The sequence below is a fragment of the Delphinus delphis genome, chromosome 19 (assembly GCF_949987515.2).
Source record: "Delphinus delphis chromosome 19, mDelDel1.2, whole genome shotgun sequence".
Classification (NCBI taxonomy): domain Eukaryota; kingdom Metazoa; phylum Chordata; class Mammalia; order Artiodactyla; family Delphinidae; genus Delphinus; species Delphinus delphis.
Window position 1 is genome coordinate 58,528,897 of NC_082701.1, and position 25,483 is coordinate 58,554,379.

The 25,483-nt window shown below is 64.6% G+C and overlaps 2 protein-coding genes across 3 annotated transcripts in view; both read right to left on the reverse strand.

Annotated features, from left to right (window-relative positions):
- The window catches only part of MYO15A (myosin XVA), a 50,570-nt gene extending 46,853 nt beyond the window's left edge, over positions 1-3,717 (reverse strand). The window contains exons 1-2 of the mRNA XM_059996658.1: positions 2,624-3,717; positions 25-2,479 (exon numbers count right to left, since the gene is read on the reverse strand). Of these exons, the coding sequence (XP_059852641.1) occupies positions 25-2,479; positions 2,624-3,717 (3,549 nt within the window). The remainder of the gene's footprint in view (positions 1-24; positions 2,480-2,623) is intronic.
- A 6,410-nt stretch (positions 3,718-10,127) lies between these two features.
- On the reverse strand, positions 10,128-24,598 carry DRG2 (developmentally regulated GTP binding protein 2). 2 transcript variants are annotated; one of them, XM_059998708.1, is made up of 13 exons: positions 24,442-24,598; positions 20,958-21,118; positions 19,341-19,430; positions 18,724-18,784; positions 17,361-17,451; positions 16,761-16,833; positions 16,568-16,658; positions 15,801-15,898; positions 15,500-15,576; positions 14,380-14,468; positions 13,605-13,663; positions 11,263-11,300; positions 10,128-10,911 (listed from the first exon to the last, which is right to left on the reverse strand). In XM_059998708.1, the coding sequence occupies exons 1-13, from the start codon at positions 24,503-24,505 to the stop codon at positions 10,872-10,874; spliced, it is 1,032 nt and encodes a 343-aa protein (XP_059854691.1). In that variant the 5' UTR covers positions 24,506-24,598; the 3' UTR covers positions 10,128-10,871. The 2 variants fall into 2 exon arrangements, with proteins under 2 accessions (XP_059854691.1, XP_059854690.1); XM_059998707.1 differs by having other exon boundaries at positions 11,247-11,300.
- Positions 24,599-25,483: the final 885 nt, after the last annotated feature.

Genomic DNA, 25,483 nt, shown 5'->3' on the forward strand with positions numbered 1-25,483 from the left:
TCCCTCTAACCTGTGCCCCCATACCTTGTTCCACCAGTCTTTGGGGCCGACCTTTTCCCCGGGGCCCCCATTGGGCAGGCAGGCAGCTCCAGGGCCCAGGCGGCAGGGTGGGGGGCGAGCGTGTACTCGTGTGCAGGGTTGATGGGCCTCCGCCGGCAGGCACAGGCGGGACCAGAGCAGACTCCAGGTTCTCAGCCTGGGCCGGGGCTCTGGCTCCTGGATGGGAGGCTGCAGGGTAGCAGGACAAGCTCGCTGGAAAGAGTTCAGCTTCTGCACACGAGGCATGACCACAGCAAAACGCCCAGGGCTTGCCTGGAGCCATTCACCCGCCTTGGGCAGGGGTCCTGGGGCCCCAGAGGGCGCCAAGGGGGCTGGGGCCCTGGGCAGTGTCCCCCAGCGGCGCCATGGTGGCCATGTGGCCCTCATCTGGTCAGAGGCGGCCAGCGGGTAGGAGAAGCTGGGCCTCAGTGCTTTCCGCTCTGAGGGGGAATCCTTGGGGGGTGTCAGGGTCGGGGGTTCAGGCTCTGCTGGTGGCTGGGGGTCCGCCGGACAGGCCTCTTCTTCAGGCTTCTCGAGGCTTGGGCTGGCCGATTTGGTCAGCTGTCCAGGCCCTGGGTCGTGATGTGTACCCAGGAGGATACCGGTTGAGTCAGAGGCTGAATCTTCAGGCTGGGCAGCAGGGGATAGCCCTGGGCCCACGTGCTGGAGGAAGGGGTTTGGGGGTACAGCGGCTTGCCTGGAGAAGCCACGGAGGCTGCCTGGGCCTCCCGGCCAGGGCGAGGGTGGCCGCTGGGTGTCAGGCATGTCCACGTCCCAGCTGGGGGCCAGCGGGGGCACTGTCCAGAGCGTCTCCGACTCCTCGGGCTCGCGCTGGCTCTCGCGGTGCTCAGGGGCAGGGGCAGCGGCAGCGGCAGCGGCAGCCGCCCGCCAAGACCGAAGGCCGGGCGGCAGGCGGTAGGACTGGCGCGGCCGGGGCTTCACGGCCCTGATGGGAGGTTCGCTGAGGCTGCGCCACGTGCGCGGGAGGCGCGAGGGCAGGTTGAGCGAGCGGTTCCGTGGGCTGGGGCCCAGCAGAGGGGGCGGCGAGGGCGACCGCGGGGAGCCCAGCACCGGCGACCGGGGTGCGCGCGGGCGCCCTGAGGCTCGGCGCGGAGACAGGGGCTCCCGCAGCGAGCGGGGACGGCGGGGCGGCGGCGAGAAGGGCGGCCGGAAGGGGCCGCGGCGGACGGAGGGCTGGGGGGACAAGGGCCCCAGGGGCGAGCGGGGCCCCAGGGGTGAGCGGTACCCCAGGCGGGGAGGGCTCCTCAGCGAGGGCCGGGGCGAGGGCCCGGGGAAGCCGAAGGCCGCGTCCCGCCGGCGGGAGCCCCTGAAGGAGAGCCGGGGTCCGGGGAAGGCCAGAGGGTCAGGGGGCCCCTCGGGGCTCACGGGCGGGGGCTCGGCCAAGGCCCACCAGCTGGCCTGGGATGCGAGGGGCAAGTGAGCCGGGGCGGCCCAGGGCGGCGGGTGCCGGCGGAGCGAGCCGTAGGGCGAAACCGGCGGGGGAAGGCCCGGGGGCAGGCCGGCGGGGGCGAGGGCCGGGGCGGGCGGCAGGCTGGGGGCGGGGCTGGGGGCGCGCGGCGGGGACGGCGGACGGTGGGAGTTGTTGTTGTTGCGCGCGCGCGCCTGCGCCCTCCGCAGCACGATGGGCGTGTTGGGCCGCTCGGGGTCCATGCCGGCCAGCTTGTAGCCGAAGCGCTTGTAGGCCGCCTCCCTGACCGCCGGGCCTCGCGCCCGGGCCTTCTGGCTGCTCTTCAGCCGCGGGATGGGCTCCTTTTCCGACAAGGTCTTTTTGAGGAACCGCGCCAGCGAGGTGGCCGGGCGCGGCGCTGGGCGTCTGAAGTCAGAGCTGAAGCCCAGGCCCCGGGGGGCGCCGAAGGCCGAGAGGGCGCGCTGGATGCGGCGCTGCCGCGGCGTGAGGAAGCCCCAGAAGGGGTGGCCGTAGGGCACCGGGGGCAGCGGCGGCATCTCATCCTCTTCTTCGTCTTCGTCCGCGTCTCCCAAGGGCAGAGGGATGTCCAGGGAGGGCGGCAGGGGCACGTCCAACTTCTCCTTCCCAAACAGCTTCACTTGGGGCCGCGGGAAGAGGCGGAACCGGCGGATGAGGGACAACTTGGACCTGGCGGGCTTGTCCATGCCCTGCTGCTCGAAGAAGGCGGAGCTGGGCAGGCGGAAGGACGTGCCCTGCTGCTCGCTGCCCGCCTCCTCGGGCTCCTCCAGCTCCGCGATGTCATCCATGGGGTGGGCATACGGGTTGTGAGGTGACAGGATGGGCGGCGGCACCCACGGGTACGCGAAGGCCGACTGCTCCGGCGGAAGATAGGGCCCCTCGGGCGGGTAGATGGCCTGGTCCCCGCCACCATAGATGCCTTCGGCGTAGGGGACTCCATGGGAGGCACCGTAGGGGACGCTGTAGGGCGGCGCGTAGGGATCCAGGTAGGGTGGCATGTAGGCTTCCATGTAGGGCGGCGCGTAGGCGCCCAGGTAGGGCGGCGCGTAGGCGGCCAGGTAGGGCGCCCCGTAGGCATCCGGGTAGGGCGCCCCGTAGGTATCTGGGTAGGGCCCGGCATACGGGAGGTCGTAGGCGAGGTCGTAGGGCGGGTAGGGCAGGTAGGGCGGGTAGGGCGGGTAAAGCGCGTCGGAAGGGGCGTAGGGGTCCTGGTAGTAGCCGTGCAGTTGCGCCTCGCCCGCGTATGCGTCGTAGTAGCCATAGGGAGACGCGAACCCCGACGGGGCCGCGTAGGGGGGCTCGTAGTCGTCATAGCCATAGCGGTAGCCGTAGTTGGAGTAGAAGGAGCCCCCGTAGTAGTCTGGGCCGTAGTAGTCGTAGGGGTCCTCGGGCGGGTACCCGTGCGGGTTGTCATAGGGCGGCCAGGCTGGGCCGTGGAGGCTGTAGGCGCCCCGGTAGGGCTCCTCCTCATACTGGTACAGCGACTGCCGGTCGTAGTAGTCATCACCCTCGCGGTGGTAGTCATAGTACTCGCCCAGGTCCTGGAAGCCCTCCAGCCCGTACAGCGACCTGCGGGAGCCTGAGTGCCGGAACGGGGCCTCGTCCTCGAAGGGCAGGAAGCCCACGGGCTCACCCGACTCGTAGATGCTGTGGGCGCGCGGGAACCTGCGCAGGCGACCCCCGGGCTGCAGGATCTCGGCGCCCGATGGGAAGGGCAGCTTGCGCGAGCCCACGCGGGAGCCGGAGCGGTCCATCCAGGCGTCCAGTGTGGCCTGCGCACTGCCCGACTCCTCGGCCTTCTTGATGAGGAATTTCTTGGTGAGCCAGTTGATGGCCGTGGACGCCTTGCTGAGCGATTGGGCACGCGGGCGCAGGCGGCCGTAGCCGCGCCGGCCAGGGAAGCGGATCACCATGAAGGACGGCTTCTTGCCCTTCATGGCGCGCTTCTTCTTGCCCATGCGCATCTGCGTCATGAGCTTCGACGTGGACTGGAGCACCGTGCGCGCCTTCTTCTTGCGTTTGGTCTTCTGGGGTCCGGTGTGGAGGCCCCAGAAGAATGCCGACGCACTCCGGAACTGCCCCTTCTTGGAGATCTTGGGCGTGCGGTCTCGGAAGCCCATGAACAGCCGCGAAGTCCCCTTCAGGCTCCGCTTGGGCTTTTCCGGCTCCGGCGCCTTCTTCCCCTTCTTCCCTTTCTTGGCTTTCTTCTCATCCTCTTCTTCCTTCGCCATGGTGGCCACCTGCTCCCTGCCAGGCCGGCCGGTGTCACAAGCTCAGGGCCTTGGGGACACAGGGACCTGCTGAGTCTCCTGCCTGCGGCTGGACACGCAGCCTGCTCAGGCTCAGAGCAGCTGGGACTGGCCCGGTGGCCGGGGGAGGGACAGCCAAGCTCCTTCTGGCTGGGACCAGGCTTTCAGGAGGGCAGATCCATAATTCATCTCCTCAGGCCCCGCCTAGAATTTCACCCTTGAGCCTGTTGGAAAGCACCTGGGTGTCGTTTATGGGAAGCAGGGGAGGCCTGGCAGGCCCATGCCGGGGAGACTGCGTTGGCCTTAGAACCTCCGTGAGGACAGCCGTGCCTCAAGCCCAGTCAAGCCCTCCCTGAGCCTCTGCCGGCTCCCCCACCGAGTGGGTGCTTGGGTCCCTGGGCCCCAGAGAGGGGCAGCCACCTGCCCTAAAGCACCAGCACATCTGTTCCGGGCCACAAGCGGAGCTGCATCTCCTGAGCCAGGGTGGGACGTTCAGAGACCACCAAGTCACCTTGGGGGGGGGGAACCTGGGCCCCTCCAGGTCCTGGGCAAGGGAGGAGGGGTGGTGGGCATGGCAGGTGCCCAGGGCTGCGGTCAGTGTAACCAGAGCTGGCCGGCCCTTGGGAGCATGAATAATTTATCGGGGAGAACCAGGCTGCTGGCTGAGAAGGCAGGGCAAGAAGGGGGCTTCTCGGTTCCAGCAGGGCCTGGTAAGGCCGACAGTCAGGCGGCTTCTGGGGGTGGGGACACGTGGGACCTGGGCCCCCGCAGGATGGGGTCTCGAGGGGGCATCCAGTCCCCCATCACCCCCTTTGATTCCGCCTGCTCTCCTGCCTTGTTCTGGGCTGTGGGGCAGGGGGTTCACGCTTTCTGAGCCCAGAAATGCCGACACCGCGCCCTCCACTGCTCCTCCTGGAGCTGGTTTCCAAATTGAGGCCTGGCCACTGTTATCTCAAGAGAGTCTCACAATGGGCTGTGGGGTGGGAACTGTCATCTCCATTCTCCAGATGAGGAAACAGCCTTGGAGAGGAGAAGTGACTTGTTCAAGGTCAACCAGCTTGGGACCCTGGAACCAGGCTCCAACGCAGGCCTGCGTGGTCCGGAGCCACATTTCTTGCTAGTGCTAGGCCTTCCTCGCCTCTGGGCTCCTGGGCATGTGGGCCATCGTGTGGGAGGGGAACAGCTCTGGACACTGGCCAGAGGCAGGGGCTTAGCCGGGCTGACCCCAGAGTCTGGGCCTTCCAGGAGTTCTGGGGCAGAGGGCCCTACTTGAGCCACTGAGCAAGCCAGAGGCCCTGATGTGCTGGTGGAGGTCGCCCAGGCCGTGTCCCTGCGTGGGCCCCACCTGGACTCTTGGTCAGCCTGGCCCCTGTCCCTCAGGACAGCATGCACTGACTTGTCCGTTCATTTGTTCAGAAGCATCTGCTGGAAGCCTGCCATGAACCAGGCGCTGTCTAAGCACTGGGGACACAGCTAAGGAAACAGAAACCTGCCCTCGTGGCGCTGACATTCTGGGGGGTGGGGACTGGCAACAAACAAGGAGAGTGAGTGAAAGATACAACCGGTGGGATGGCGTGAGTGCTGGCATTGGAATAGCGCAGGGACGCGGCATCGAGACTCGGGTATACAGCACCGAACAGGGCCTGGCTGAGGTGCCCTGGAAGCGACACGGGGGCCGAGAGTTGCAGGAGGGGAGGGAGGGAGGCCTGGGGGAGGCACAGCGGTCCGGACGTGATGGAGGAACAGCAAGGCCAGGGTGACCGAGTGCAGTGAGGGGCGAAGACGGCGGGTGGGGCAGAGGTCAGGGGTGAGGACTTGGCCACGGCTGTGGCAGAGAGGGATGGAATTGGACCTCCTTGGTCTTCACAGGATCCCTCTCGCTGCCACAGGAAGGACGGATGGCAGGGGCTGAGGGCACAAGCGGTGGCTGTTGTGGGAGCTGCCGTGGCGGTCCGGGCGAGCGACGCTGGGGCCTGGGCCGGGCTGGGGCAGTGCGGTGGACAGAGTGCGGGGATGCTGGTATGTTTTGCAGGTGGAGCCTGCAGGCAGCTCACGAGCACCTGCACGGTTTCCTTACTGAAGCAGGCGGGAGAGTGGAGGCGGCCAGTGGAGGTGAGGGAGGCCGTGGGTGGAGCTCTGCACGTGGTGATCTCGGACGTCCGCCGTCCAGGGAGTTGGCGGGACTCGCACGGCTGTCAGGGAGTCAGCGGCGTCTGGGTGGTGCTGGGGCCACAGTTCGGCAGGATGGCACCGGGGGTGGGTGCACGTGGAGGACGGGCCCTAGGAGTGAGCCTGGGGCTGCACTGTTTGGGGCCAAGCCGGCCCCAGAGACCAGAAGGGTGGTGTGGGCAGGCCCTGCTGCCGGCTGTCACCCAGGCCACCTCCCCAGAGCAGAGAGGAGCCGTGGCCTGGAATAACGATGTCGGTAATGACAATGATAAGAGCAGCTTATTCTCCGCAGGCCCTGTGCCTGGCTCTCTGTTTATCTCATGAAGGCGCCCGTTGGCCCCAGGAGCGGAGGGTGCCCTAGTGCCCACACGTACAGCTGAGGAGCCCAGGGCAGAGGCTGCATCCAGGACAGGGATGGGACCGACCCAGAGTACCGAGCCGCCCCTCCCAGCCCCCAGGCTCCTTCTCCGAGCAACGTGGGCGCTCCTATGGCTGGGCTGGCCGCTCTGGGCTTCCGTCTCTTCATCCGGACAGTGGGCTTCGGAGCCCAAAGACGCCTGCCTGAGGTTCGCTGCAGCCCGGTGAGTCGCTGGCCAGCGTCCAGTGCTGGGCTCCCAGCTGTTCTCCTGGGCAAACCACAGGCCACCGAGGACCCCCAGTGTGGGCAGGCAGAGGTGTGCCTCCGGGCGGTGTCCCTGGGCCCCCCTCCTGTCCTCACTTTCCTCAAATGTCACGTGGAGCCGGGGGGTGGGGTTGCACCCCGCAGTCTCTAAGGGGAGCCCCCGTCTCTGGCTGGTTCAGGGTCCCGCCTCCCTCTTGGGGTCCCTGGCCTCTGCTGCAGGCACAGAGCAGGTGTCAGGGAACAAGTCTCTCACTCATTCATGTGTCACCTGCCACATGCCAGGCACCGTGCTGGGCTCCAGGGGGCCACAGAGTCGAGCAGAACCAGGCATGGCTTCCGCCCCCACTCAGCTCCCAGTGTCAGGGGGACATGGATGTTAAGTGAAAAGCCACACCAACAAGGGGGGAGCTACAGCCGTGGGAAGAGCCGTGAAGGCCAGGCCACGACGCAGGTGGGCGGACGCTGCATGGGGAGGCCAGGGGGTTCCCTGAGTTTCTGACCCTGAGCCAAGATCTGAGGGATGAGGGAGCTAATCAGATGGAAGAGGGAACAATGTTGGGGCAGAGGGAAGAGTATGTGCAAAGGCCAGGTGGTGAGAGAGGTGGAGTGACGTGGGGCATGTGGAGTGGCAAGTGGCCAGAATGGGAGCTGGAGTGGGACTGTGGTCTCCATCCCTATGGCAGCAGCGAACATGGCAGGGCTTTGAGCTGTCAGGGATGCTGCGAGCAGGTCTGGAAATAAAAGTAACCAGCACCGCCAAGCTTTCTGACGAGCCGGGCTCAGGGCCAAATGCTCTCCCCCAGGATCTCACTAGATCCTCACAGTGTGTAGGGTGGAAGCTGCCATTCCTGCTGTGTAGATGAAGGGTCTATAAAACAGGTCTCAGGGAGGTTAGGTCGCTGAGCGAAGGGCCCACAGCGAGGACCCGACCGCCTGCTCCAGAGTGTCCTGCGCTCACCTGCGGCCTCACGCTGCTCCTTGCGTGGCCGTCCTGGACCAAAGCTTTTGGGCCACTGTGTGGAGGATGGGGCGCGGGGGACAGTGGCTGTGCCGGGGTCAGCTGTGGCGGGGGACACGCTCAAGTCAAGCGGGCAGCCCCAGAGAGGGTTGTGTGGGGCCTTCGGGGCTGGCCCGGTGCCTGAGGCCAGGTGGGAGGTGTGGGAAGATGACAAGTTTGGTCTGAGACGCAGAGGGTTTTGGGGTGACCGTGGGCCGTCCAGGTGGAGAGTTGGGGAGGCAGTTTAGCCCTGCAGGTCGGGGGTGACAGGGTCAAGGCTGTCTAGGAGAGGGACAGAGCGAGAAGGGGGGACCCCAACTCTGGCCTTAAGGACTGTGTGCCAAGGAGGCGGGGAGGGGCTGCCGAGGAGGGGCCCAGGGGAACGAGGTTAGAAACCTCGCAGCTCCGCAGCGGGTGGCATGTGGCCTCGGCAGGAGCTGTTCTGGCAGCACGCTGGGGAAGCTGAGGGCAGAGGGTGGACATGGGGAAGCCAGGCCGTGACTGGTCGGGGGGAGGGGGTGGCCACAGGGAATGATGCATCCGGGAGGAGTGAGTTTTCAGTGGGGAAGGCCCAGCAAGAAGGCGGCCGTCTGCACACCAAGGAGTGAGGCCTCGGGGCACCTCGATCTCTGACTTCCAGCCTTCAGAACTGTGAGAACATCTTGTCCATTGTTTAAGCCACCAGCCTGCGTACTTTGTTATGGTGGCCCCGGCTAGGCCCAGGAGGATGAGTCACACAGACCCACTGGCAAATCCTCAGGACAGACCCGGGAGAGAGCATGCGAGAGGAGTGAAGGCCCTGAGGTGGCCTCTCCATTGTGGAGGGAGGGGTGGCTGCAGATGAGTGCGGGGCGTTGGGAGTTTTCCAGCCGGGGTTCGAGGGCGCAGGGCCGTTTCAGAGGCTGTCAGTGGCACAGGGAGACGCCCACCCTGGGTGGTGTAAGCATCCCCCCGGGGCCGGGCCACATGGGATCTTGAGGAGGACAGATGAGCTTAGGGATTTTTGCCAAAGAAGGTTTCTGAAATGAGGAAGCGGGGAGTCTAAGCTGGAGAGGAAGGGACACAGGGACGAGCACGGGGACGTGGATGGACATGCGTGTCCTGAGCCCTTTGGCACCCGAGTCCCGTAAAGCTGCAGGCCGGGCCCCCTGGGAGCGCAGCCCCGCAGCCAGGGCAGAGGGACGAGTGGGTACTGCTGACCCTCATAAAGACAGGCCGTTTAGCAGAAGGGACCTCGGGTCACCCTGGCCAGAGCCTCCCTGCGCAGAAGGCCCAGGCGGATGAGTGATGGCAATAGGGGGCGCCTGGGACAGGGGCTGACCCTTGGGGTGCACCTTGGTGGTGTGGGGCAGGGACTTTTGGGAGGTGTTGGGGGGCTGCACCAGCCCGAGGGATGCCTTCCCCAGCACGAGGCTCTGCGAGACCAGTTCATGCCGACCTACCCTAGTGCAGGCTGGACAGCCTAACCATGCTGACCACAGATCCAAGAGGCCAAGGACCCATCACAGACGCACAGACTACCCTGGAAACAAGCCCACCCACGGGAGAGACGTGGGGGCCCAGTGACCGGAGCCTCAGACCCTGCCCCGCCAAGCCCGCACCGGCCAAGGAGGCCCAGACCTCTAGCCTCATCTCCATCCTTTCCCAGCCTGCTTGGGGGACACAACAGGCCTGGATCTGACGCTCTGTGAACCTGAGGCAGGAAGCGGCAATGACCATCGCCCAGGCAGAAACCCTCCCTTGGGACCTTGCGGCTAGGCCTTGTGGCAGGAGGTGGGGCCAAGGTAAGCAGCCCACCGTCGCCGAGAGGAGGACGGCGCTGGGCATCGATCATGTCATCTTACAGATGAAGAAGCCGAGGCTGAGACAGACCTCACGGTGAGGGAGCAAGGCCACAGGTCAGCCACCACCCCCTCCCCCTTCCCCCTTCCCCCTTCCGCCTGGGGGTGCTAGTCGGAGACCCCAGGGGTCCAGGGCCGGGTCACCTTACCTGGGTCCAGTGGCCTGCTCCCTGCCCGCATGCCGCCCGACGGGGGTCCTTCGGCCGGGCCCCAGGAGTGCGGCTGCCAGTGGAGAAGCTGCGTCTGTATCATGGGCGGCAAGCCCAGCCCCCCACGCTGCCCGCCTGGGGCCCCCATGCATATTTAATAACGTCTATTATTCCTGTTTTGTCACCGGAAAGGAGCCTGAGCTGCTGACAGAGAAGCCAAGAACAGCCGGGAGAGCTGGGCAGTGGGCCTGCTCCACAGCCCAGCCCCCGGAGCTCTGCCCCACCTGCTGGCCCAGTGCCTCCGAAAACCTGTTGCCACCTGCCCCAAAGGCTGCAGGGCCGGGAGGATGTCTTCTCATTGGCTCAGCAGCCTCAGCTGGGGCTCCAATCCCAGCTCTGCGCTCACAAGCCGTGTAGCCGAGGGCAAGTCGCTGCCCCTGGAGCCCAGGCTGCTCGCAGGCCCGCACGGCGCCTCGCATCACTCCTCACAGAGGCCCCCCTGAACCCCAGGCTTGGGCCTGCTTCCCCAAGGCCCAGGATCCGCACACTCACTGCTGCCCCGACCCAACCTGGCAACCGAGTTCAGCAAACTCACAAAACTGTCCTTAGTGAACAGGCATTGTTTCCACTTTTTATTTCAGGAAGGAGAGCCGAGAGATTTGGGGGTGCAGGGTGGGATGGTATTTAGAGAAAACGCAGAGCCCAGACTCCAAATCCGCCACCCCAGGTATCTGCACCGGGCTGGGTCCTGGGCTCTGTGCTGGGCAGGGGGTGCCCTGGGAAGGGGTGGCCCTTCGGGACTGGTCAGGCTGTGGAGGGCATGAGCTGGGCCTTCAAAGCCCCAGATCTCTGGTTTCCATCACGGGGCAGCCCTGGGGTGGGGGGTGGATAGGGGGTTTTGTCCTGGGCAGCCCCCTCCCTGAGAACCAGAAAAACCGGCAGGAGCTGAGGGGCCGCCAGGGACCCAAGTAGGCCCACGGCATCAAGCCAGCCATCTGCACTAGGCCCTAGCTGGGGACAGGTGGGCAGCTTGCTCATTCTGCACTGGAAGGCGCGGGGAGCGGGGGGAGAAGGCGCAGGCCCAGGGACCCAAATAGGACCCCTTCCAGAGTCCAGTCTCATGGGAAACACCGCCAGCCCAGCCCAGCCCCAACCTCGTCCTAAGGCCCCAGCATGCTGTCCACCATCTGCCCATTGAAGAAATTTCTGCAAGCAGCAGAGACACGAGAGACCCCTTCCTGGGGTGCATTTGTATTTCCCCACTTTAGGCTCTGGTGAGTCCCACTGGGGGCGGGGGCGGGGGCGGGGCCACTACTTCTTCACGATCTGGATGACGTCCTCGTGCTCCATGGTGTGGGTCAGGCCCACCCGCTGCGGGCTGTACTTGGTGCTGGTGCCCTGAGTGGGGAGCGGGACGGGGGACCACATCAGCCTCTGTACCCACCCGGCCGAAGCTGACTGTCACTGGAAGGGGGTGGAGGTGCAGATGGGGGGTCTAGAGTGGGGGTCCCAGCGCCAGCAGACCCCGCAGCCTCTGACAGCAGGACTCCCAGCGGTCCACCCGGCCCGGATCCCGAAGTGGGAGGGCCGTGTCTGGTCTGGGTCAGCATACAAACCACACACCCCGCGAGCAGGACTGACGGACACCCCAGTCCCCATGCGGAAGGACGGAGCTCCTGCCTGACCCTGAGGCTGCCCCGGGCGACCCTGCCCGCCTCCCGCCCAAGACTCACCCACACCAGCGCGTACTTGAACTGGCTGGCGAGTGACCGGTGGATGCGGTGGCACTGGGGGACGGGAGAGGGACGGATGGTGAGCCCGGGCTGCGCCCAGAAGCAGCTGGGCCCAGGGCAGGTGCTCTGGCGGTCCCCACGCAGCCTTGTGCTCACAGCTGCTCTGGCGCTCCCGCTTCCTGCCTCTATGGGGCCGCGGCCGCTGAAGGACCTGGGCCCGCCCACCCACCCTGCTGGAAAGGCAGCCCTGACAGGTGCTCTGGCAGGTGGATGAGGACTGTCAGGGTCCCCACCGGGCCTGCCTCTCTCACCTCCTGCCGCCCTGACCCGGAACCTCCCACATAACACGTCACCCCCAGCCCAGGATGGCCCACATCCTGTAGCAGTCCCGAGTAGGGACAAAGGTCACAGGAACCCAGCGCTGTTAGGAGGCCCGAAGGGAAGAACTTGGAGGGCAGCCAGCTCTTCCGCCCGAGAATGTGGCCCCCTGGCTGCACGGGCTGGGCGGGCGTGGTGGAGGCGGCCGGGGTGAGGATAGTGCGACGTCGCCTGTCCTCCACGTGCCCACAGCCTCACAGGCCCTGGGCAGAGACCAAATGCCTGAGCCCAGACATCAGGCCTACAGGAACGTTTCCGGGGGGCCATCCTGATCTGGGCCTCCTCTGGGTGACCAAGGATGCGTGGCCACAGCTGAGGACACTGCCGGCAGGGACGAGCACAGACACACACACACCCGTCCCGACACTCGCTGTTTTCTAGACCAAAAGACGAAATCTGACGGTCCAGGTCAGCTCTGCCTGCAAATGCGCTTGCCTCCAAACGACAGAACTAGACCTGCCTGACAAGCTCAGGGTCACACGGTTGCAGAGTCGTCCCGGGACCCTGGGAGCCCTCGAGGCAGATGGGGAGGGTGCCCTCCAGTTTGCTGCAGGTCCCATCGTGCCCTGGCATCCCTGACACCAAAGTCAGTAGTTTCCCACTGAGCCTGCTCCACGGCTCTCCCTGGAGACAAGCGTTCCTATGCACTTGTGTCTCTAGCAATGAGGGAGGATGGAAGGCCACCCAAGCTGCACCGCACAGCATGTGGGATTCAGTCCCCCGACCAGGGATTGAACCTGCGCCGCCCCCTGCAGTGTAAGCGCAGAGTCTTAACCACTGGACCACCAGGGAAGTCCCCTAAGGTCATCCTTTTTAATACTGTTTGTGGATGGGAGACCCTTGAAGCCCACAGTGTCTCTCACCCCTGCCGGCCCTGCCAGGTCCTTTCTGCCTCTGGGGCTTATGGCCCGTGATCCTGTGCAGGCAAGGCTCTTGTCAGCTCCACTAGGTGGACTGCAAAGGCCCCGGGGGCTCCGTTACCACCAGATGAGGTTACCCCTCAACGTTAGTATGTGGGCGCCAGGGTGCAACCCCATGTCTGACTGGCTTCTCTACTTTGGGTCTGTGGTCAGCACCCAGGCAGGCCTGTGTGCACAGCATGGCACCTGTGATAGGTGAGTATCCAGGAGGGGCTGAGGTCCTGCAAGGCAGGCCTCGCTGGGACAAGATCCAGGCTCTGGAACCAAGGGCCCCACAGGCCCCTCCCCACCTTCTAGCACCTGCTGCCTTCGACCCTGCGACCCTCCGTGCCAGCTGGCAGCCAACGGCCCACAGTCCATGTTCGCTCCTGCCTCGGGCCTTTGCACCTGCCGCCCCACTGCCTGGAAGAGCCTTTTGCTCCTGGCCTCTCCAGCTTTCCTGCCAGGTGTGGCGGAAGCCCCACATCCTGAGAGGGCCAGGGCATGTGCCAACGTGCCGCCAGCCACCCCCCACTGCACTCCCCTCGGTGTGGGACTGTTTAGCTGCAGGATTGGGTGGCTGGCATCTGTTGACCCCAAAGGACCCCAGTTCCGGCAGGAACCGGGGCTACTCGGCTGGACACCAACACTCACTAGCATGTTGGGTGCACTGAGCCCCTGGGGGCGGAGCCGATGGGGCGCGTGGAGGGGCGGGCTGCGCGGGGAGCTGAGTGGAGGCAAGCATGGGGGAGGCCCAACTGGGAACACACAACCCAGAATCGTCCTGGGCGGCAGCTCTACTGACCGAACGCCTGAATGGCCCCGAGGACCCCGCAGCCCTGGTGGGACAGGATGGTGACGACCGCTTCCCAGGCGTCTTCCCTGCACCGGGCAGCAAGCCGAGTGCCTTACCCGCTGGGCCCCATTCCACGCCGCCCCCTAACTGCAGCTGGGTGGCAGGACACGCGTCCAAGCACCCGACTGCAACGCGGCGGCTGAGGGCCGGGAAGACGTCAGGCAGGGCCCCGGGCGATGGGCAGAGCTCCCCCCACCCCGGCCTGGACAGGTCTCCTCAACTCACCACGTGCTCCACAGAGGCCCCTTTCCGGAGGATGATGGCGTCTGTGAAGTCCGGCCTCTCTGCACAGACAGGCGGGGCGGGGCGGGAAGTCAGCAGAGTCAGGGCCCACTGCCACGCAGCCCCCCTCCGCAGGAAGCGGAGGCCCTTCCAGTCTCCGGCTTTGGCCTGCGCTTCCCCCACTCCCGGGCACACCCTCGCTAAGAGCCCCGAACGGACTTCTACGGCCTTGACTCAACACAGAAAATCAAACTACACCCCAGTCCAGGGAGCAACCTCCTGCAAACCCATCAGCCACAAGAGCCCCGGCCGAGGGGACCCGCAGGAGAACCCAGGCTGGACCGGCTCCGGCCGGCAGCCTCACCTCCCTCTGCAGACACGGCCAAGGTCGACGCAAACTGCCCAAGCTCGGCCGCTAGGCCGTGGGATGTGAGGCGTGTGCACAGGGGCTGGGACATCGGGGAGGCCCCCGTGTGCCCAGTGCCCTAAAGCCTTGACGTAGCGTCTGTCACCGCTTGGGGAGCCACTGCTGGCGGTGTCTATCCCATCCCCACATCCCCCTCAAGGCCAGCAGCCCCAGAACTCGGCATTCTTTGCCACAAGGGCTCAGGCCGAGGCCTCTGACAGGCTGCGGTAGAGGGTGGTGCCGGCTCTGAGATGGGAGAAAGCTGTCGTGTAGAGACTGGCTGGGCCGGGGCTCTGGGCGCCGCGCGCGGACCGGGCGGCCCGGGGGAGGGGGAGGCCCGGCCGCTTCTCGGGCCGTGCGGCCCTGACTCACGGCCTCTCTTCTTGGTGTAGATGCAGGTCAGGGCCAGGTACTCCCAGAGCATCTCCAGCAGATAGTCCAGGTTCAGCTTCATGCCGCAGCTGCCGGGAGGAAGGGGCCAGTCAGAGCACCCAGGGCTCCCGGCACCCAGGCCAGTGCGGCCCAGCTGGCGCCCATGGGGCAGCACAACCGCAGGCCTGACGGCGCTTCAGCTGCCAACACTTCTTGTCACTGTCACGTTCACGCCCAGCACAGCCTGCCGTCTCTCCGGGGCCCTGTGGAGGGCACAGGGCACCTGTGGCAGCTGGGGTGGCCAGAGGCAGAGGATGACAATGCAGAGCCCACCCCCCGAGTGGCCCAGGGCTGCCCGGCAGGGGTTTCAGCAATGCGGTGACCCCTGGCTTGGTCCTTTGCCGCTGTACTGCCCTGAGTGGGGACCCGCCCTCCCCTGCGATGCACGTGAGCAGGTACAGGGGTGGCCTGCAGGGCCCTGAGGACGGGGCCCGGACGCAGCAGCAGGAGGGGAGCCGAGCTGTCCTGTGGGAAGGACACCCGCTCTCTGCTGCTCTTCGTGGCCGCTAGGGACGCCCGGGAAGCAGTCCTCGCGTGGGCCCAGGAGCCCGCTCCTCCTCAGTCCCCAAGGTCCCGCTCCCCAAAAGCCAAGCGCCACCGTGACGCTGCAGAGCACCTGGGTGGAGCTGGGGAGCCAGCAGGGTGGGCACAAAGCCAGGCTGCCCCGACAGAGGGCCCACAGCCATGGCGAGCCTGAGTGCAGGCGGCTCCCAGGACCCGGCCCTCAGAGAAGCCCCCACCTGAGGACTTCAGTCCCTTCTCCCCCCCCACCAGCGGAGGGGACAGAAGCCACATCTTCCAGGGCCTCAGGAGCAGCGGGCTACAGCCTGGCTCTCCGGGGGTCTGCAGTTAACTGCTAAGCCACGAAGCCGCTAACCACTCTCACTCCCAGACCTTGCTGGATGAAGTCCTTCTGTTTTCATAGCCAGAGCTTACCCCGTCACCCACCTGGCCCAGACAGGTTAGGGGGGACTCGGCCACGGTCACCAGCAGCTACCCCGGGGCGCACAGAGGCCTGACAGATGGGCCCCCACTCAGAGAGGGCGGCCGCGAACCTCACCTAATGACCACGCTGTCAGGTTTCCGGGCCAGGCGGTCCACTTCCTCCATTGAGATCTGGTCGATTTTGTTATAAACCTGGGGTTGGAAAGCGGGAGGGGGTGTTGGGGAATGAGAGGAAGACAGCAGGGTGGCAACAGGGCTCCACCCGCTGACTCAAGGATGGGGAGAGGCTGAAGGGGCCTGAGGGAGAGGCTGCGCTGGCGCTCTGGGGCAAGCCCGAGGCGCCTGCGGGACAGAAGCAGCCCCTGGGATGAGGGCTCCCCTCCCACGTGGCTGCCCCGGGGGCTGGTACCACTTACATACAAGCAGGGCATGTACACGCGGTTGCCCATGATCACGTCTATGAACTCGTCCGGGGAGCAGTCTTCTCGGAACAGCACCTCCGCGTTGAAGATCTCTGAGGGGCCAGGGTTAAGGGCAACCTGTGCGCCAGCAGCGCCCCCCCCACCCCCGCTGCCAGCAGGGCCTGAAACAGCCGATCGCGAGAGACGCTGCCAAGAGGGACTGTAAGGTTACCTGCTTCCACGGTTTTGCAGGATTTTAACGTTTGGGGAGCTCCCTCACTTTTCTCAGGGAAGCACAACGTGTAAGGGGTTCAATATTTTGAATCTTTGCTGTTACAACAGAAGAAACGACACCCTTGCCAGGATCGCCAAGGGAGCCAGTTCCAGAGCCTGGAGCACTGGTCCCGCTCCCACTACGACGCGAGTTGCCCCCTGCGGCCGCCCTGCCTCCGCTCCAACCACCGCCCCCAGCCTGGCCCCCTCCTGCCCCCTGGGGTCGCCCCGAGGTCTCCGCAGCCCAGGAGGCCCTGTCCCTCGCCATCTCGTCTTCCTTCCACATGTGACCGGCCTTGTACCCTGCAAGGAGCCAGGGGTGCACGGCTACGGCCCGGCCAGCCTGAAGCCTGGGGAGCGTGAAGCAAAGGGGACAGAAGTGCCTCATGTGAGCTGGCCGCAGCTTTCCTGCGGCTTGGATGGAGCTGGGTGATGTGGGCAGTCTGCGTCACCCGGGCCTCCGCTGCCCGAGGACCACGGCCCCCCTCTCGCACCTTCGGGAAGGATGCTGTACTCGTGCAGGATCAGCTGCACCAGCTTCTCTGAGCACTGGGTCAGCGTGACCGTCGAGTTGAAGGAGATGCCGCCTCCTTTCTTGGGCTGGAGGAGAGAGGGAGGGGTGATGCTGACAGAGCGGCAGCCGCAGCCCGCACTGCTCACCCTGCGGCCGCGGCCGGTCCCACCCCCTTGCCGAGGCCTCACCTTGAAGTAGATGTTGGGCTTGTGCTTGTTGAGGCGGATGCCGACCGACCCCAGCTCCTTCTCCAGCAGGGACCTGGTGGAGTCCCCGTGGCCTTCACAGGTGCCCGGGGCAGGCCGTGCGGCCCCCACCCTCCACGGCCGGCCCCCCCGCACCCGCCACCAGCCGCTGAACGTCCCCTCCCAGCAACCAAAGGCGCTGAGGATGAGCCCCAGACCCTCGGGCCAGTCTGAGGGGAGATCGCCTGTTGTGCCCTCAGCCGCAGGCCAGGGCGTGAGCAAGGCTCTGCTGTTTGCGGCCGGGCTCCTGGCAGACGCTGGGCAGCAATGGGGCACCCAGGCCCCCGCAGACAGGAGCCAGAGCCAGGGTGGCACGGCACAGCCCCAACCTCCAGACGCAAGCCTCTCGGGGAGGCTGCCCCAGGCTGCCTGCACTGGGTGTAGCCGTGGACAGTCCTGCCACTGCTCCCACATGGCAGAGCGCCAAGCACCCCTGGAACCACCCACCACGAGCTCAGGGACACACGGGCGGTAGCCGCAGTGTCCTGTTCCCCCCGCAGGGCCTTCGCAGACGTGTCAGCCTGCCCCATCCCAACTGCGGACCTCTGCACCTCTCCCTTGGTGGCGTCCAGCATCATGATGACGACGTCGGCTGTGCGTGCCACGGCGATCACCTGCCGGCCACGGCCCTTCCCTGGTCGGGAGGGAGGAACGTGGTTACACAGTGACATGGGCAGGACTGCGGGACGCCCGCAGCCCATGGCGCAGGCTCCTGCCCCTACAGGCCTGCGCGGTCTGCCGTGCGCCGCCCCCAGGCAGGTACTTCTCCTGAGCCCTGTCTCACTCGTGGAAATGTGTTCTGGGAGCAACCCCGACACCAGCGCCTGGGGAGCAGAGGCGCCCCCCGCTGCCCCCCACCCCCACCCCACTCCGCGGGCCGGGCTGGGTGATCTTCCACCAGCTGCTCACTCAGCCTGCAGAGCCACACTGGGCAGTCGCTGTTATCTACCTGGCCCAGACACGAGAAAACCGAGGCCTGACTTAGAAACACTCAACCACTTGCCCAAGACCTCAAAGCTACGTGGTTCCAGGATGTGACGAGTCTGCCCCTCCCAGAACGAGGGTTACGGAGAGGAAGCAGCAGAAGGCACAGGGAGGGGCTGTGGAGCCGTCACCAAGGTCAGACCCTGCCATCGGACAGCCAGAGAAGGCAGGCACCAGGCCAAGGTCACACAGCCACTTGGGGACTGGGGTCACAGCCGAGGACCCGGTGGTCTCCAGGGACCTCCTGACTACAGCGGGTGAGCCTCCCCCGTGGGGGCCAGGCCTCCTCCTGCTGGCTGGGATGGCAGGTTCCTGGGGGACCACCATCGCTCCCCACGCCAATCCAAGTAGGCAGGACCTCGCCCTGATGAGGGCGGTGGGCACGGGACCCCCAGGAGGAGGCTCCAACTCCAGTCCCGCACTGCACAGGTGCACGGTCGTTTAGGGCAGACGCTCAGCCGTCCGTCCCCACGCTCCTCCCGGCCGTGAGAAGGAAATGACGACACTCGCTCAGTCACAGGGGTGTCAGAGGATTAAGCGAGACAACGGTCCGCACGGAGCTGGCACCTGGCAAGGGAGGGACGACCCCAGCGGGCAGCCACCTGCCACCAAAGCCGAGGGCGTGTCCCATCTCAGAGGACAGGGCTCCGGGGCTAGGGCTCCACTGCCGTGCGCCCGTCCCTGGCGGGGTCCACCACACACTGGACGTGGGAACCAAAGCTGCCTGGTGAGCCGTGCGACCCTGGGCAAGCCACCCACCTCCTGGGCCTCAGTCCCCTCATCTCTGAGGCCAGAGTCCCTCGGGAACAGAGCACTGGGCCCGGGGAGGGGCTGTGAGCCCAACCCTCCCGTGAACCGTCCACAGGCGCCCGCAGGGGGGCCTGGGCTCCACCCCGCCCCCCCCACCTGCTCCCCCTCCCACCTTGTGCTGCGCCTTCGATGATCCCAGGGAGGTCCAGGAGCTGGATGTTGGCGCCTTTGTACTAGGATGCAGGAAAGGAGGTAAGGCGGGGCCGGCGGGCTGTGAAGGGGCCTCCTGGGCCAAGTGTGAGCCGCGGCCCCACCCCCCCAGCCTGGGCGGACCATGTCCCGCGAGCCGAGGGGCCGCCTGGAGGGCGGGAGTCTCTATAAGCCCCCGGCAGCCACTGCTGATGGTAACAGCTCTTCACAAGGAAACCACCTCACGGTGGGAGGCCCAAGGCCACAGAACCCCCGTTGCCCAAGGCTCCAAAGCTTCTCAGGGAACAGGAGCCAACCAGCCACGGGTGACCCGAGCCGGGGCGGTGCAGGGCAGCGGGTCACAGAGGGGCACGGGGAGAGCTGTGCATGCTGGCAGACTCGCGGAACCAGCCAGGATTGCAGGACGGGCCAGGCGTCTCTGGGGTCCCGGCAGCCCCAGCCCCCAGCGGTGTCCGTGCTTGAGGGCAGAGCAGCTCAGCCCAGAGCCTCCCCCGGCACATGAGACACACACACACACACACACACACACACGCGCGCGCGCTCACCCTCCCTCCTGGGATCCGGCAAGCCCCGACTTACTTCAATGACCCCAGGGATGCAGGTCAGGGTTGTGAATTCATAGGACGCAGCCTCGCTGGCCGTGGAGGTGATCAGGCTGAGGAAGGTGGACTGGGAGAAAGCAGCTCGTTGCAGCGGGGGTCCTGCCCCGCCTCCAGAAGCCCAGGTGCGACGCGGGGAGACCCCCATCCCCCCGGCTGGGCTGTGATGACAACAGCTGGAAAAGTCACCTCTGGCCCTGCCTGGGGGGTTCAACACCACAGGGCCACCCTGTGCCTGAGGCCTCAGGCCTGCCTCGGGTGGACACAGGGACCTGGTTCCTAAGGGGGTTCCCCCGCTACATTGGGGCCCATCCCCAGCTCCACGGAACCTCCAGACCCTCCTGGGCCCAGAAAACTTGGAGTAGGTGTCGGTCCCACAGCACACAGCTGCTGCCCCCAGGAGGGCAAGGAGGCAGGGACCCTCCCGCCTGAGAGCGCCGGCAGTGGCGCAGGGCTGCAAGGGAGGGAGGTAGGGGAGCGGGGAAGGATCCGGATGGGACCTCGCGGCCGGCCCACGGTGGGAGTGGGGCCACACCCGGCCGGGACTGAGAGACCCTGCCTTCGGTCCTGCTTCTGCTGGGGACCCAGGACCTCGATCCGGTCCCGACCTTGTGAAGGAGGTGACAAGGCAGGGGGAGCGCAGCGACCACAGTGACGGACGCTGTGGCCCAGAGGCCAGCACAGCTGCGGGCAGTGCCACGAGGCCAGCCCGGCCCGGCCCGGCGCCCCCACCCTAGTCAGCAGGGAGCTGGGGCGCAGCTCGCTCACACGCCCTCAGGCCCTGGAACCCAAACAGGGCTCGTGAGAGATCACAGGCCTCAGGTCACAAAGTCTCTGCCCAGGGGGCCTCTTGGAAACTTGAGGAAACGTAAAAACCTGGTGGGGTAGACAGGTGTGGTCAGCCGGGCGGCCCTGAGAGCCGTGGTTGACAGAGGCCAACCTGGGGGACACCCCCGAACCTGTCTGGCCCCTGCAGGAGGGCGGCCCGCGCCCTCCTGTGCTCAGAGAGCCCAGATTCCCAACAGGGCCCAGACCCCAAGGGCACAGCTCTCGGTCACTGGAGTGGCTCCTCCCAGCCTGGGCTTCTCACCCGGGAGAGAAGGCCTTGCAGGCTGGAAAGTAAGGTCGAAAGGAAAGGCTAAAACGAGCGAATCCACGGCAACACCCTAGGAGTCAAAGCCTGGCCGTGCTCGCCGGCCGCCCAGGGGTCACACCCAGTCAGTTCAAGGCGCCCCGCCACCCCCGCTCCCCGACGGCCTCCGCCTCAAGGTCCCCTCCTCGGGGCTCTGCTCACACACCTGCTCACAAGGCAGCCGCCCCGCTCCACGTGCCTGCCCTTCCCCTCTCCTCCGCAAGCTCGGGGCTGAGTGGGCAGGGGCAGAACATGCCTGGCACGAGGTGCACACTCGGTGAACATCTGTGCTTGGGGACAAGGCAGAGGCCAGCGGGGCCACTCCTGCTGGAGTCCCCACCGGGCGCGGGGAGGCTGGGTCTCCTGCGCCCTGGAGCCGGTTCAGAGAGGAGGGAGGGGGCGCGGCCGCGGCAGAGCGGAGACCAGCCACCTTCCTCCCCGAGGCCTGCGGTGCCCATCACTGACCTTACCCACAGAGGGGAAGCCGATCAGCGCCACGCGGGCGTCGCCCGACTTCATGACATCGAAGCCCTCGCCTTTGGATGAGGACGATTTGGAGGGTTCCAGGAGCTGGGCCCGATACTTGGCGAGTTTTGCTTTCAGCAGGCCCAGGTGATACTCGGTGGCTAAGAGACAACACAAGATGGAAGGTGAGCGTCCCGTGTGGGTTGGGAGGGTCCCATACGCAACCAAATACACGCAACTGAATGCTGGCCGGGACCCTCAGAGCCAGACAGCAACCGACAGACAGACACGACCCAAGGTCAGTGGTTCTCAGCCAGGGCGGCACCACTCCCGGGGGCATCCTGGAGGGCGTTTTCAGGTGTCGCTGCGATGGTGAAGTGATGGTGAAGTCTTCACCGGCACTTATCAGGCAGGAGCTGGGGAAGCCCGCAGCTCTATAAGGAAGTCAGACCAGCAGAGCCAAGAACTGTCCTGTGTCGCAGGGCCACAGAGGGAGCCTGGATCAGGATCTCCAGGGCCCAGAGCCTCACAGGGCGTTTTTACAGCGTTGACAGACACTGACATTCCCAGAAGTGGAACTACTGTGTATGCTGAGGGAAGAGTATGGCATGTTTCGTTTGAAACTTTACCCAGACAGGCTTGCCTGCTTGGGACCCCAGGCTGCCAACAGGGAGGCCTCGTGGAGGGGACGTGAGTCACCCACACGACACACCTGCATCATCTGCACTGTGGCTACCACGTGTCCAGCGCTGCAAACGCCTCACCGCCTCCTTGTAACTCCACTGTATCTTGGCTGTGCCCCTACATTCACTTATGGAAATAAACCCTATTTTAATTATAAATTACTTTCCTTTTTCTCCTCCTTGATATCAATTTTTTCCAAATTCTCATGTACGTAAGTTACACTACTGATGGGAGCTGCACTGCAGGGCGGCAGAGGGGGGGTACAGGACCTCAGCTACATGTCATGTTGCTGTGGTCAGGTGACCGGCCTGGCCACGTCCCGTCTCCACCACTGTCCCTCTCATGGGCACAGTCCAGCCGCCCATTCTCGCCTCAGGACCTTTGCACTTGCTACCCCATTTCAACCTCATCTTCCCAAGGCTGACTCCTTCTCAGCTCAATGTCACCTCTTCAAAGAGGCCTCCCCTGCCCAGTCATGCAGAGGCAATGTCACGCGGAGCTTAAGAGCCTGTGTTGGAATTCCATCCTGAAATTATGGGCCATTTTACTTTGGAAAAGTTCCTTAACCTCCTCGTGCATCAGTTTCTTAATCTGCAAAATAGGGATGTTAGCAGCGATAACTACTTCTGCAGATTTCTGTAATTAAAAAAGCTCTGCGAACGATGACCAGCACGTGGTAAGCTCTCAATACAAGTCGGTTATTATTACTGTCTGCAGTAACCGCCACCCCTGCCAGGCCCCTCGCTGGTCCCATTTGTCTTCATGGCTTCTCAGCACCATTTGAAACTAGAGCCGACCCCGGAATAACACGGGTTTCAACTGCACGGGTCCACTTATACGGGAATTTTTTTCAGTGATGTCACAGTGCTACATGGTCTGCGGCTGACGGAATCTGTGGATGCGGAACCGTGGACATGGAGGACTGGCTATCGGATGCGGCATTCTAAGATCGTGGGGTCTGCGGTGGGTCCCGGAACCAATGCCCCCCTCCCCCATACCAAGGGACGACTGAATCTTGTTTCTTTGCTTCCCTCCCTCCAGAAGGGCAGGATCCCCAGCTTCCGGTGTGGTGCTCAGGAAGTGTTTTGGCAACTGAATGAGTGAATCGAGGGCAGTGAGAAGTGGTCAAGGACAGGCTCAGCAAGTCAGGTTCACGTGGTCCTTTCTGTCACCCCGGCGCGTGAGACCCTGAGCATCTCTGAAGGGAAGGACTAGGTCTTGATCCCTTCATCACCTTTACGTCTCCTCCTGGACCACTGCCAAAGCGGCAGCATCTCAAGCCTCCCTGCCACCTTCCTTGAGCCCCATGGGTGATGCTCTGCAGGGCAGCCAGGGGGAACTTTTAAAACAGAAGTCTCTGCTGCTTAACACCCTCCACTAGCTTCCACTGCCCTTGGAACACAACCTGGACTCTTTCGCATGACCTACAAGGCCTACACGACTGACCCACTCCTTTCCCATCCTGCACTCCAGCCCCAGACCTTCAGCTCCTTCAACAAGCCAAGTTCATTCCTGCCTCAGGTCCTCTGCACCAGCTGTTTCATCTGCCAGGAACAGTCTCCCCCCAGGTCTTTGCATGGCTGGTTCCTTCTTCTCATTCTGGTCTTGGCTCAAACGTCCCCACCTCATGGTGGTGTTCTCTGATCATCCCACCTTAGTAGCCCCAGCCCTTACCCCGACACGCTTGCGACATCATCCTAGTTTGTCTCCACAGTGTTTATTATTGGCTGAAATTATCTTGTGTATTCAGCTACCAGTTTACAGATGGTCCACTGGAAGGTCAGCTCCATGCGGGCAAGGACGTGCCAGCCGTTCACTGCTTTAACCACAGAGCCTGGCACCTAGTAAGGGTTCCGCGAGTATTTACAGAATGAGAGTGAAGGCAGCCCCCCAACTTCACAGCCAAGGGACGACAGACACTGAGACCAACCACAGGCTTGCTTCCTGCTCCTGCAATCCCACAGCAGGGCTGGTCAGGCACTGGGCCTCGCCCACCACAGCCAACCACATCTCCCACTACTCCAGACCCTCCTTCTCATCTAGACTCTCCTCCTCCCTCTCCCATGAACACGCCGTGCTCACCTCAGCTCCCGTGTCTTTGCCTCAGCAGTGCCCCTCTCCTGGAATCCTGCCCCCAACCAGCTCAAGTCCCGCCTCCTCCTGGAAGCCTCTTTGGGTGTCACCGGTCTCCTCTCCTCACTGCTCCTCCCCTCTGAGCTCCCGCCGCCCTTACAGTCTGCGCCCAGATTTGATGCGTCAAGCGCTACCTGTGCTGCGGGATCCACTTTAATACCGGGTGCTCACACGCGTCCAGTGCTTTGCAAACAGAATCCGGTTTAACTTAGTTGTGAGCTAAGAGGGCGCACGGGGTTATTACCCTCATTTGCAGAGGGGGACACAGGTTCCAAGAGGTGAGGTGACTTCCCGAGCTTTCACAGCAGGTACGAGGTGGAGCCGGGGTCCAAACCCAGGTCCGCCAGACTCAAGTCCTGACTGCCTCCACCCCACCGAGGGGCTCCGGGCAGCTGGCGAGGCTGTACCTGTGTGTGTGGGGGGGTCTCCTCCTGGACTTGGCCCACAAAGGAGCAGAGCGCCAATCCACCAGGCCCGACCGCCAGGAGACCCGGCTTCGAACCACGACCCCGCCTCTCCGGGTCGGATGCTTGCTCCTTATGCTGGGGTTCTCTACTCGGCCCCCTGGTCGGGCCCTGATCCGCACCCTTGGGATCCCGCCCGGCTCCTCCGGCTCCGGCAGCCCCCCCCCCGCCCGCCGCAGACGCCCCGCCGGGCCGGCCCTCACCCTTGTTCTTCTGCGTGCGGGCGATCTCCTTCTCGATCTCGGAGATCTTCTCCAAGATCCCCATGGCGGCGGCTGAACCAGGCGCACAGGCGAGACAGACTGCAGCAGCTCCGCGAACTCCGGCCCGTCGGCGGCTGCAGATCAGCGTGCGCCGGAAGCCTACCGAGAACGGCGTCCGCGTGCGCCCGGAGCACCTGGATGCAGACTCCGGGCGGGCGACGTCGAGCGCAGTGCCAGATGCTATTGGTTCCGCCCGCTAGGCCGGCGGGGCTGGAGAGGGGTGGGGGATGGGCCGGGCCGGGGCGTGGCCAGGCCGGCGGGGGCGAGGCCAGGCGAAGTTGTGCAGGAGCGGGGCGTGGGAGACCCAACGGGACCGTCCCGTGGTGGACTCCGCACTGCGGGTCCCAGCGCAGCCGACTTCGCTGGTGTAAAGAAAAGGCGCTGAGCTGAAAGTCTGGTGGCTTATTTTGTATCGAGGTTAAATATGGGTCCCCAACCTAGCCTTACTACCCTGCCAACAGATGCCTCCTGATAGGACGCAGTATAGACAGCATCTGTTATGGGAAATTCTTGCCAAAATATACTGTGTTTGAATTTACACCCGAGGAAACATCAGACAAATCTAGAAAGTGGTACATTTTATGGGACAAGTGGCCTGTTTTCAAAATTGTCAATGATGTAGGTGGAGGGGCTGGCGGTGGGGAAAGGATTGTTCTAGATTAAGAGATGTTAAATATAATGTGTGGACCTTGCCTGGATTCCGGTTGAATTTTTTTTTAAATATATTTATTTACTTTTGGCTGTGTTGGGTCTTCGTTGCTGCGTGCGGGCTTTCTCTAGTTGTGGAGAGCTGGCTTCTCATTGCGGTGGCTTCTCTTGTTGCACAGCACGGGCTCTAGGCACGCAGGCTTCAGTAGTTGTGGCACGTGGGCTCAGTAGTTGTGCCTCATGGGCTCTAGAGCATAGGCTCAGTAGTTGTGGTGCACGGGCTTAGTTGCTCCGTGGCATGTGGGCTCTTCCTGGACCAGGGCTCGAACCCATG

Coding starts and splice junctions, on each gene's coding strand:
- DRG2 (XM_059998707.1), bottom strand. CDS start 24,505: ATGGGGATCTTGGAGAAGATCTCCGAGATCGAGAAGGAGATCGCCCGC. Junction 21,119..24,441: donor CCGCACGCAGAAGAACAAGG/GTGAGGGCCGGC, acceptor GTTGTCTCTTAG/CCACCGAGTATCACCTGGGC. Junction 14,469..15,499: donor CCTGACAGCGTGGTCATTAG/GTGAGGTTCGCG, acceptor TCCTCCCGGCAG/CTGCGGCATGAAGCTGAACC.